This window comes from Pteropus medius, unplaced genomic scaffold, assembly GCF_902729225.1.
Source record: "Pteropus medius unplaced genomic scaffold, Ma_sr-lr_union100, whole genome shotgun sequence".
NCBI classification, from domain to species: domain Eukaryota; kingdom Metazoa; phylum Chordata; class Mammalia; order Chiroptera; family Pteropodidae; genus Pteropus; species Pteropus medius.
Genome location: NW_024354502.1, coordinates 14,111,435 through 14,124,153, shown reverse-complemented (window position 1 = coordinate 14,124,153; position 12,719 = coordinate 14,111,435). Strand labels below are relative to the sequence as shown.

Sequence of the window (12,719 nt, the reverse complement as noted above, 5' to 3'; positions counted from 1 at the left end):
ACCAGCCACGATTACTCAAACACCTATGTGCTATTTTGCCAGAGACAAATAAACTTCTGGCTAGTTTTAATGTCTGTATTTTGGGTCTCTTTTTATAGAAACTTAACTCATACCCTCACAATACTTGTCTTGAAAAACTAGCTAATGAAAGGACCAGACATGAAATCATAACTGCTTTACATCAAACACAGGGGGTAGAAGTGAAGATGATTTGCTCTGGCAAAAAACGAATGAGTTGAAAAGTTGCTCTAGTGATGAGAAAGACTGAATGAAATGTTTAATATTAACTGTGAATAACAAAGCCAATGTTTCTAAACTAATAGTAGAATATAAATAAGTATGTTTAACTAAAATAACAAATAAAAAAAAACCCATGGGATAGTCATTATTTCATTCATGTATCTTGAGTTAGCGAATAATATAAAACATTTGAAAATCTCATTAGGAAAATGGGAGACCTTATATTCTGTCACATACACTGCATCCACACATTTTTCTCTGTTTTCACCACCTCTTTCCCAGGCTAAGCCACCTAAATTTAGTCTACCTGCTTCCAGTTTCATCTCTTAATAATCCAAGCTCCAGGGTAGCCAAAAAGATCCCGAATATATAAATTACGGCTCTCTTAAAACCCTGCAGTGGCTTCCCATTACCCTAACATTACGGTCCTCACCTGCTAGCATTCTTCCCTTGCTAACTCACTGCCCTACCTCCCCCCACCACACACACCCTCTCTAAGTGTGAAGGAATAAGGCTAAGTTCTCAGCTCAAAGTTGTCTCCTCAGACACTCCCCTGGCACTGTCTGCATAGCATTACCTCGTTTTACTTGTCCCTATCTGAACTCATCTTGTTTGTCTGCCTGTGTGTCAGCCATCTCCTCACGTTAAAGGCACTGTCCACGAGAACAGTCACCTTGTCTATTTTTTCACTCCTCTACCCTGAATGCCTGGAACATTGAATGGTGTCAGCACGGAGTAAATGTTTAATAAATATTTGTTGAATGAATGAGTGCAAGCTATTCGATGTACAGCTGGCATTCAAACCTGGGTTTAGCAGAAACCTTATACATGGTGAAGTGAGGATTCCCTTCCTCTAGACTCTTACGTAGCCATCACCTTCCTGCAGTGTCACAAACATTCCAGACTGTGCATCTTGGAATGCGAATCCACTGAAGTCAGGCTCCTGAAGCATTACCTCACTTAACCACAACCTGCACACTCACAAGGCTTGTTGCTGCCCCTGGCTGCTCCTACACAGGTGGAAGGCTTTAACTCACTGAATTACTGAAATGAACACACTATGTTGTTCAACACACAACTTTCTGTCAATAACCTGACAGTACGCCAAAATGCCATGCGATGAATTACAGCGACAAAGAAGACAGAGAGGTCAGCGTACTTATCCATCGGAGAGAGGGCACAGTTTCTTCATACACAGCCTGGGAGTTCTCTGGGTAACCGGACCTTCCTCTTGCCCCTTCATGATGTGGGAATGGCTCCAAGCTCCTGCCAGTGTCAAGCATTTCACCATACCTCATTGGCTCTCCTTAACCATGCCCATACCTTCTTCCCATGTGGACAGTCTCTTCCATAAACTCTCTTCCTCAGTTAGGAAAAAAAAAAAATCACATATCTGCTTGATTCGCAGCCCTTGGTTTATAAGTTTGTGTGTAAAAGAAGTTTCCAGACGTATTTCTCTTACGCTGGCAGTTGATAAATATGTCCAACAGTGGGTGTCTGGTCTGCTGGAGCGTCTGCTATGTATGAGGGACCCATAGTGCTTCCTTCGCAACACATAGGAGCATGCAGTAAGAACCTGGCAGGCCCCCAAATCAGTGGCTAGAACACTGTACATGCAATAAATCCCAGCGGACCTGGGATTTGGATGGCAGTAACCTTTGGAGAGAAGAGGATTATAACTCACTAATTCTTAGGGAAAAAACTTTTAACAGACCATTTGGCAGCATTACATTGACTGGGTGCATCATCTAAAGCACAGATGGAAGAAAGGCTCGAGAGTAAATACATACCCCTGTCATAAAGATAAACTCTCGAGTACACTCATTGCAGTTAAGCTTCATTTTCCTGCTCTGGTTGGTCTCTGCTGGGGAGAAGTGACCGATGATATAATCATCCTCCACCATAAGACATTCTCTGCTATATCCAGAATGAGCATTCTTTCTCCCAGGGGTGAAAGAAAAGTTTCAGAGATCCATTTCAGAATGAGTGCAAAACTCTGGTACCAGCTGACAAAGTCCAGTGATCTTTGTTTAATAAAGTATTCGTGATATGCGGGCTGCACAGAAAACATTTTGACAAGTAGAGAAAGGACTAGTTTACAGTTAAGTGGAAAACACTGAATACCTTAACATCCCCTTGATTTTCACATCCTCGTGGCTTATTTTATTAATCTGCATCCAGACAGCCTCATGTGTTCAACTCTGTATTTCACTGAAGTTACACTGAGGTCCATTGATTTTGTTTTCAGCAGCAGCCAGCATGATCTACATATGGGCTGTATCAGCTAATTTATAAAAATGAATAAGAACTTTTAGGGTTCTAACTGAAGAAAAATAATCCTCGCCTAATATCAACACATTTTTCTTAGTTGTCACACTCCTCCACTGCAATTAAAATCAATCCTTTGCAGCCTTATAACCTTATAGCCAGGGCAATAGTTAAGAGTTAGGAACAAGACCACCCTGTTTAAAATCCGTTTACAAGCTGTGTGGCCTCGGAAGAGTTACTTAACCTCTCTGTGCCTCAGTTTCCCCATCTGTAACATAGAGGGTAATAATATCCCTTTCTAGCACTGATGTCACAATAAAATGAGTAAAGTGCTTAGAATTTTGCATGGGACCGTCAGTACTCAATAAATATTAGCTAAAACATTTTAAAATCCAATTTCCGAGTGCTAACCAAGCCCACAGTTATATCTGATATCTCCTTCCAGATATTTCCATAAGGCTTTCAGTCTCCAGAACAGGTTACAGCCTTTATTTGATCTGGGCCTTGCTGCTGCAACACCTCCGATTGTGACTGTCAGCTATTAGAAAAGCGATGCCTTGCCCAGACTGCAGAAAGTTTCCATATAACTAAAATCTTCGGGGTACTAAAAGTTTAATATTTTCCACTCTATGAAAATATTTCTAAAATGCTTAAGACATTTTTTTGCCTTCATACACATCATTTTCTGCCAACTCCACCACAATGACTCCGTCTATTTCTGGAACGTTAATTACCACACTAAGCATTACAAAGCATTTAAATACTTATATACTTTTTAGTGGCCTTTTGTCTTCTCTACCATATTTCCCCAACTCTTTCCTCAATGTTGAGCCATCAGCTGTCAATCTGTATTCTGGTCAGTGTCCTCCTAGAGCAAACACTCCCATTTTACACAATCTGGGATATAACATGACATGCTAGAATTTTGTTTCAAATAAATGTTCAGTTCTGTGTGAGAATTTTACGCGTTTTCTTGTAAATAAAGTGCATGGAATTTTTGCCTCTACAAAGGACCAACATTAACATTTACTGAGGAATCACTTTGTGCCAAGTCCAACGTTGGGCACTTTACATTCATAGTCCATTTAATCTTCACAAAAACCCATTTTACAGACATGAGCACACGGTTATAAAGTGGCAGTGTAAAGATACACACCTAGTGTGCGAGACTCAAGTCTGGTAGTTAGAAAGTGTTCCGCCTCCCCTCCCCCAAATTCTCCCCCCGCCAAAGTAGGACAAGTTAGGTAATCTGGGGAGAAGCTGTGTTAAGCTCTCAACTCTCCGCTAGGTAGCTCGAGTTATTATATAAGAATGGCTTCCCCAGGTAAATGTCCCACTCTCTTGTTTCACAGAACTAACTTTGAAGTGAAAGCAATGCCTGTGATAAGCGCAGGAACACTGGCTGAGTGAAAGCATCTCTATCTATTAAGAGAAGCTGTGTTGATTAGTCACTAATCTAGTTGGTGTCTTCTGGGTTTTCTAGGAAATGCGTCTGAATGTGGGAAATAGTTTTGTGGGGGTTTTTTGTGTTTTTTTTTTTGTTGTTGTTTTTTTTAGTAATTAATCCTGTTATGGTTGTGAGGTTATTATAGTTCATCTGGCCAGGTCTCCAATTTCAATTGCCTGGGTGGTATCCGATGACAAGGGAACACTAACTTAGTCTGAATGCTGATGGAATAAGGTGACATCTTTCAAATGCAGATTTCAGCATTTTAGTTTCTAAATGTGCATTTCTTTGAAATCATTGTGACCCTAACCATTTGCTCTTTATCTATCTTCTCATTGCAGGTGTTGTTTTTTTAATTCTTCCTTTCACATTTTCTAATTATTTGTTTAAATTGTGTAATTGTTTCCTCAGATCTCCAACAAGCCTTGTGGAGAAAGGGTTTAGTACTTGTGTTGTATAACAATGACACTGGATCTTTTTCTTCCTTAGGTTAAACTACCGTATTCCCCAAGTAGTAAATCAAGCATTAAAGGAGGCCCAGGAATGTCATTTGATGTACTAGCAGTAATCCCATTAGGCCTTTCCTTTCTGGGTAAAAAATCTCATCAGGATATCTGACTGCAAACTAAATATAGGAGGAGCACCTGGGAGAAGGAATGTTCCCAGAGCAGATTCATCAAAAAGGTCCCAGTTATAATACCTTCATTCCCCTCCTTTTAAGCTGTACTTTATGCCAGATTTATTGTACAGTAGTCTCCCTTAAATTATAAGCTCCCTAAGAGCAGGGTGACACTGAGGTCACCTCTGTCACATCTTTCCGACGCTCCCCAACACTAAACATAATTCCTTACCCAGAGTGTACATCCTCTTTCTCAGTTAAGTATTTATTGGACAACTACTTTATGACAGACACTGTATTAGGCTCTGGAGATTCAGTTTCAATGTTTGCTGAACGGACTTAAGAGGAAAACGTAAAGCCATTATCTGACTGGAGTGTAGGGATGTTTTCTTTTGCTCTTTGGCGGCAATTTTTAATTAAATCTGCATAGGTATTAAATGACAGAAGGCTGATGGCTTCTGAGAAGTTCCAGAATGAGTCCTGCCTTTCGTGCTGCGTGTGCCACAGAGCCCTGTTGGAAGGGGCAGGCTTGTGCAGCTCACCTTTCCAAGCCCTTCCCAGCAGCCTGCGACACATTTCCCTCCTTTCTGCATCAGATACTCAGGCAACAGTACTAGCTCTTTATCATAATGACCAAAGGGGCATGTCAATAACTCTTTTCTGAAGTGACTAGCCGTTTTCCACAATCTAGAACAACGAACCTAAAATTAAACGGGCTTGGGTTATTTTGTGTTCAAGGGTCCCTAAGCATCTGCCTAAGAGACACTAATTGCTTGCTATTTTAATAACGTGGTATTGGTTCTGATGAGTCAATTTATTTAAAAAAAAAAAAAAAGTAGAGCGTGTACCAAGAGCTGAAGATAGTTTGAGCTGAGGGGAGATGGCCACTTGGGGCTGTGGAGAAGGCGGAACACTAACCTGAGAGTAATGTCTTCTTGTGATTTAACAGATTCTGTCTCTGCATTTTATACATATTAGAGTCATCCAGGGGCCTCGTTTCCAGGATTTCCTCTCTTCATATTCATGAGACTGACAGGTTTATTCTGCCGAGAACTATAGGTCACAGTGCAGATTTTTCTAAATACAAAGAGCTTACTGTACAGAATTGGGTCCCCTTCAAAAACCTGAGCAACATTTTTAGTGATGATGTGAAGGAGTTTCAGGCAGCTATGAAATAAACTTTAGGGATCCCTGTGACCTTGGTTAAATGCAAATAAATAAAAAGATCATAAGGTAAGGACTGCTTAGGTGATATGTATGCCTATAAGCAATTAAATCAAAAGCAGTTGGCAAAAGTGGTATTTCTGGCTCTGTCTCTGGGCAAGGGTCATTAAACTAAGATTCATAAATCCTGATAAAGGAGATCCTCAGAAATAGTGATAATTTGTGCATATGAGTATTTTTGTGGAATATAGGTCCATGGCTTTCATGATTCTCAAAGGATCCAAGAATCAAAACAGCATTAAGCACTATTCTCGTTTTCTTCCCTCTTCTCCTTCCTCCCTCCCTCCTTCTTTTTTCTTCCTTTTTGTCTGCATTTTCTTCATGAAGACCTAAAGCCTTAAACATTCTCAGCAAGACAAGTGACTGGCCCTTAGCAATTGAATACCTTCTATAGGATGTGAATTCTGTATATATACGCATAGAGTTTTAAGTCTTATGTTAGCATAATTATTCCTATTATGATTATTGAAACAAGGAAGGACAATGATACTCTTAATTCCCATTTAAACTTAGTTCGTTATTTCTGCACCACACTTGTCTCCCGTTTCGCTGTTTCCTTGTATTGTCACCACTGTAAAATGGTTTTGAAATGAGGCAGGGGGCTGGATAACAAAAATGAAATGATTTCAGGTTGCATTCAATTCCTACAATACTTTTTCACAGCGAAGTCTACATTTTCTCTGCAGGCCATGAAGCTGCCATTCTTCCCGCCACCATTTTTATCTTCTCAGCCCCATAGTCCATCTCTGTTGTAGACTGAGTGTTGACTGAGCCCCCAATATGTACCCACCCTGTGTGCCAGGAGTACAGAAAAAGGAGGGCAGGGCTCTGCTCTTAAGCGTACACCCCATACATTAGAAAAGCAGATTCCATTGGTGATTACTCCCAGATTAAAAGAAAATTGAGAACCTTTCTCCAAAAGAGATACACAAATGGCCAATGAACACATGAAAAGACACTCATCATCATTAGCCATCAGGGAAATGTAAATTAAAAGCACCATGACATACCACTTCACACCCCCTAGAATGGCTAAAATCAAAAAGATAGACAATAACAACTGTTCGCAAGGATGGATGTGGGGGAATCAGGACCCTCACACGGTGCTGGTGGCACAGCCATTTTGGAAAACGGTCTGGCAGTTCCTCAAAGTGTTAAACACAGAGTTACCATATGACTCAGCAATTTCATTCCTAGGTTATATACCCAAGAGAACTGAAAGCATGTTCACACAAAAACCTGTACGTGAATGTTCACAGTGCCATTATTCATAATAGCCAAAAAGTAGAATCATTCCACATGTCCATCAACTGTGAATGGATAAACAAAACGTGGTACACATCACCACACCAAGGCAAGATGCTGACAATAGGAAAAGCTGAGAGGGTACATGGGGACTCTGTATTCTCCACTCAACTCTTCTGTAAACTTGAAATCGCTCAAAAAAAAAAAGTCTATTTAAAAATGTGGTCTATCAATACAATGAGATATTATTGAGCCATAAAAAAGAACGAAGTACTAATACATGCTACATTGATAAACCTTGAAATCACTATGCTAAGTGAAAGAAGCCAAACACGAAAGGCCATACATAGTATGATTCCATTTATGAGATGTCCAGAATAGGCAGATCCATAGAGCCAGAGGCTAAGTCAGCATCTGCCAGGGCCTGGAGGAGAGTGGACAGTGACTGCTAATGGGTATGAACTTTCTTTTGGGAGCTGATAAAAATGTTCTGAAATTAGGTAGTGGTGATGCTTGCACAACCTTTTGAAAATACTAGAAATCAATGAACCGTACACTTTTAACGTATGAATTTTACGGTTTGTGAATTACATCTCAATTTTTTTTTTTTTTAAAAGGACAGTTGAGTTGGTGGTGAGAGAAGGAGGCAGTTCTTATCCTTGGGTCCTGAGGGGAAGCAGAGTTTTGCCAAGCAAAAATATGCCTTTTAGGGGCAGTGATTATTTTAAGTTGCTTACTTTTAAGAACAGAAAGGATCAAGAAGAGCTTCTGACCTCCTCCTGACCTGACTAAAGGAATTCAGATAAAAACCTGCTTAAAGGACGGGATCTATAACCTCAGCATGATATAAACTAAGTGTGGCAGGCAGGGAGGAACCTGCAAAGTCTGTCTGTTAGAGGTCCCTCCGTGTTCTATCGTTTCTGGGTGGCCCAGCAAAAATTTGTTTATCAAATGTTTGCTCTTTCTCAGTTAACTGTGAATTGCCTACTTTCCCTTTGAAATCTCAGATCCCTGTCTCCCTCTCCTTAGGCCAGAAGGGAGTATAAGCCTTCACTGCCTGATTTGTCCAAGGGTCTCATATTCTTATGGAACCCCCGTATGTATATACACAATAAATTTGGTTATTTTTTTCTGTTAGTCTGTCTCATGTCAATTTAATTATCAGATCAGCCAGAAGCACTTAGAAGGGTAGAAGGAAAATTATTTTTCCTCCCCCACAGTACACAAGATAATGGTTTTATTTCTTGGCTATAATTACATGACATTCTTTACCTCACTGTCTCTGTCCTAAGTCTTGACAGTATCGAACACCCTTTTTACAAGATCCACCCTTCTCTTTCATATCCCATCTTCCTCATTGTGTATCATTCCCGTTCTTTTTTGTATGATTCCAAAGCAAAGGACTATTAACAAATTCATCATGACCAACATTTATCAGGAGCCTAGGAAAGAGGGGATTTCTTTTCCACACAGTCTAAGTTTTTCCCTGAGACGACATGACATTCTCTTTGGTTGGCCAAAAGCAAGATGAAGAATAAATACTCCATTAAGAGATGCTGTGTGTATCAATTATTCAGGAAAAACAAAGTGGACAGAGATGGAAGAGGACACAGGATCTTCCAATGGAAAAAGACACAGGGCCAAGCATTGGCTCCATTGAAATAAAGCTGTCTAGAGCTCCTTGCACAGTAAAGACACCCCTTCCCAAACAAAACTTAGAAGACAAATGTAAGGAATGAGGATGCGTGCAAGCTATTAATCTGTCTTTTCAGACTCATAAATATGTATAGCATAACTGTGGATGTTAAAGAAAATAATGCGACGTAGAAGATGTCTCACAACACCAATCCGATGTTCCTGTCCTTTCAAGTTAAAACTTCAGTTTTACTAAAACTATATTTGTTCATTTACTGTACATATTTCTATGACACAAAATATTTATTTATAGATTGCAGATTCCGAGAATTGACCTTTTCGATGCTCATGGCATCTCATCCATTGCAATAATTATCTCCATTTCATCTCATAGCTTTTAATATTTTGTAACTGTTGAACACAGATCATATTCATATTTCAATCTTTAAAAAGCAAATAAAATAACTAGCCAGTACACCCAGCCCTATAGATCTGCATCAAGATAATCTGTTCTTTTCATAATCTGCTCTCACTCTAGATGCAACCAAGTAATTTCTTAATATAATTTATACTGGAATTAATTACAGAGTTTAAATGTCTGTTATACCATCCAGTTTACATTTTTTCAACATTATTCCTTTTTCTATGTCTATAATGCATATATGGCACTATAGTTACTAAATTATTAACAATTGGTACAAAATATATTCCACCCCTTACCCCATTTCCTTTCCAAAAAACCCCAGATGTTTCTGGGTCCTGGGTACATCATTAGTGTTCCCTGTCTTGATATACAGGTGTTTCATTTCAAACATGAAATCTCCTTAGTCATATTACTCTGACAAAAACACGAATATAAGTGTATTTACCTGGCTTTACAAGGCCCGACTTTGGTTCCTTCTTATAGCGAGTGGACTGGATGCTTCCCTCACCAGCCATTCCAACTGTGCATTTCTTTCTGGTAAAGTCTTCATCGCTCCCAGGGCGAAAGCCAACAGGGCTGTTTCCAGAATCTGAGGGTGTCTTCACAGGAGATACTGACTGGCTACTGGGACAGCCTGTGTCATCTGGAAGACAGGAATCAAGAGCGTTTAATGAGGAGGAGGAAATCAATGATGGCCAACAGAAGCATGCAGAAAGCAAGCCATGCATACGTGCGCTCACACGCGTACTCTGTTGATTGAGCCCCGGTTAACGCCTATGGATGGCTCCCCTTTTATTTTCCAAATTTCGGTCAATCATTTTAACAAAGGAAACATCAACTATCAAAAATATATTTTAAGGAAACACCTTATAAGCTTTTTGGATAACAAATATTTCTGTAACATTCCTGTCGTCAAAACCTAAAGGCTTGTCTGTTTTAACGCTTTAGGTAGTCAACTTTGGGGTCATAACCGTCCACAGATTTCTGATGGAGTCAGTAATAAAAAGTTCACTGTAGTGACTCAGGATCATTGGAGTGAACATTTCACAGTTGTTTGTGTTAAGATAAAAAGTTACTTGATTATTATCGACCACACCCAATTTTTGATCACTTGGCCCATCAGAGTGACAGATAAAAGATCTGCCTTTAGGAGTTCAAGGAAGCAAAAAGAAGTGATCCAGTTTTATTATCATACACACCCAAACAGAAATATACCGATTGGCTATCTTGCTGTCTGAAGTAAACTGGTAAAATGAAAATGATATTCAAATTAAAAACATTCTCTTAACTTTCAAGTTACAGATTATTATCACAGTCATTATTATAAATTAATATGCATGAGATAAAGTGACCTGTGTAGACGCTTACTAAGTAAATGGGAAAATCATACTGCTACTCCTATAAGTGCTTTCCATATTTATTAAATATTTACAATGGTTCATTAATTAATTTATAGTTTGATGAGGAGAATTGCATGGGAATTGAATACAAATCAATATTATTTAAAAGTATATTTACTCAAACAAATCAATTAGTGGTTATTTTTATTACTAAACATTTCTTTATTACACAAAAATGTTTTGATGCCAGTAACTACTTAGACAAAAAAAAGACATTTAGTACAAATAACTTTTAGAACTATTATATTTTTATTACTATTAAAAGAACTAAAACAATTTGCCACCTATAAAAGGCTATCGTAAAACTCCATAGCTTGAATAAAGATAGAAATATAACTAGGCCTGAATAAAATATACTGATTGCCTAAATTAAGATGACTAGAATCTATCTTAAAAAAATTGTTGTTGCTTCGTTTCTGGTCTTTATTTCAATTTTTATTATGAAATATCTCCATGGAGCAAAGTGAACTTGGCAAAATGATTTCTTTCTCCTCAATGGACCTCATGGTCCATTTCTGGAAGCGAACGGTGTTTAGTACATTGTTCCTGCCTACTACCTTTGCTGCTCTTCTAAATGTGCTACATTCTTCCTGAACTCCTGAAGAAACTGGATTTGAATTACTGAATAATGAGAACCCCTCTTGCTGCTACCGCTCAGCTATTTCATCGCTTACTGTCTCTGCCTTTCTCTTATATTTGCAGGTCTCATGCTTCAACCCAAAGATATCTGAGCTCTTCTCTAAAGGTGCAAAGCTGCTAATTGCTCAGACAGATTCCAGCACTTTAACAAGACTCAACAGGTCTGCACGTCGCCTCAGGAGAGCCTCTCTTTCTTGATTCCTATCCCAAAGCAGATAAACTCAAAAGAATGAAGTCTAATCATTCAAAATTACTTACTGCCTTTAAAATTATTTCCTTATGAGTCAGTTCCATAAATTACTTCTTTTGAAAGAAGTAGCCCAAATAAAAATCTATGCTTCAGATTCTCTACCCTAAAAAGTAATTTCTCTTGAAAACTCTCAGACTCAAAGGAATAAAATTATTACACAATTTTCAGTATTGAGAAACCCTGTCAAAATTATACTTTAAATAAATAGAAAGCAAATGTGTTCTGTTTGGTTCCATTACCATTTGCTAGAGTTAAGTAAGAAAGAATATGTACACATCGCGTCCTTAGTACTAGTAATTTCAAGGATTAAGTGGTAGAGTCTTATAAAAATTAAGAACTAAAATTATTTAGAGTGGTAGCAGTTTAGGGAAGGCAGTTTCTCCTGGAGTGTGTGCCTCATCAATATTTACAGCTAGTGTGTCTCTAGGGGCATTGAGAAGATGAATACCCAAATAAATTTTTAACTTTAGTTACCTTGTTCAGCATTTGAATCACTACATAAACTAGTGTTCACCCCAAATCTGTTAACTGTCTCGTATTGTGCTTCATATTAAGGAGAGAACAATAGGAAATTATGACATGGTCTTTTATTGGTTAAACAAATATGTATCAAGCCTTGAACCTGAACCAGACCACAGGCATTATACCCAGTCCTCATATTGATGGAGTTCATAAATAAGCCAGAAGGAGTTGAGTAAATATACCCCACAACACACAGTTCCTGTAAACTGGCAAGCCTATTAAGGCAAATCCATATGCAAGAAAATCTGCGAGTTATTAGAGAAGCTTGGGACATTTGCCTGTTTTGCCTAATGGGACAATTCTAACAAAGGAATCTAGTTTGGGAAAGGGCGAGGCCATTTATTTTCCTACTACAGAGAGTACAGTCTAAGTTATGCAAAGTAAGACTGCAGCACAGACAACAGAGCTTCCTATACTGGAGTCACTGGTCATCTGGGGCACCTGAAATATTTCCCTCTGTGTAGCACTGAAGAAGTGGTTATTTTTCAGCAAGTCTTGTTTAGGATCCCTTCCCCCCTCTCTCTCTTTCCTCCTCTTCTTCATATCCTTGTTTTTCTCCCTTTTTAATTTCATGGTCATAGTTGGAAGCAGACTACCAGTCCAGATCAAGTCCAGATCCTTTGCAAAATTCTGTGTAAAATATTCTTCATTCACATTTACTCCAAGATTCTAAGAATAGTGAAGACAAGTTGATGGTCTTTGGTTGATCATATCTAATCTCATTTATGTGCCAAACTACACTTGGATCAAGCACATATTAGAGAGATTTATTTATTAAACCTGCTTCGGTTAAACCCTTCAATTGT

The 12,719-nt window shown here is 38.7% G+C and overlaps 1 protein-coding gene across 3 annotated transcripts in view; it reads right to left on the bottom strand.

Annotated features, from left to right (window-relative positions):
* The window catches only part of SYBU (syntabulin), a 66,067-nt gene that overhangs the window by 34,287 nt on the left and 19,061 nt on the right, over window positions 1-12,719 (bottom strand). For all 3 annotated transcript variants that reach the window (XM_039853531.1, XM_039853532.1, XM_039853529.1), the window contains one exon: window positions 9,548-9,745. In XM_039853531.1, coding sequence (XP_039709465.1) covers window positions 9,548-9,745 — 198 coding nt within the window. The remainder of the gene's footprint in view (window positions 1-9,547; window positions 9,746-12,719) is intronic.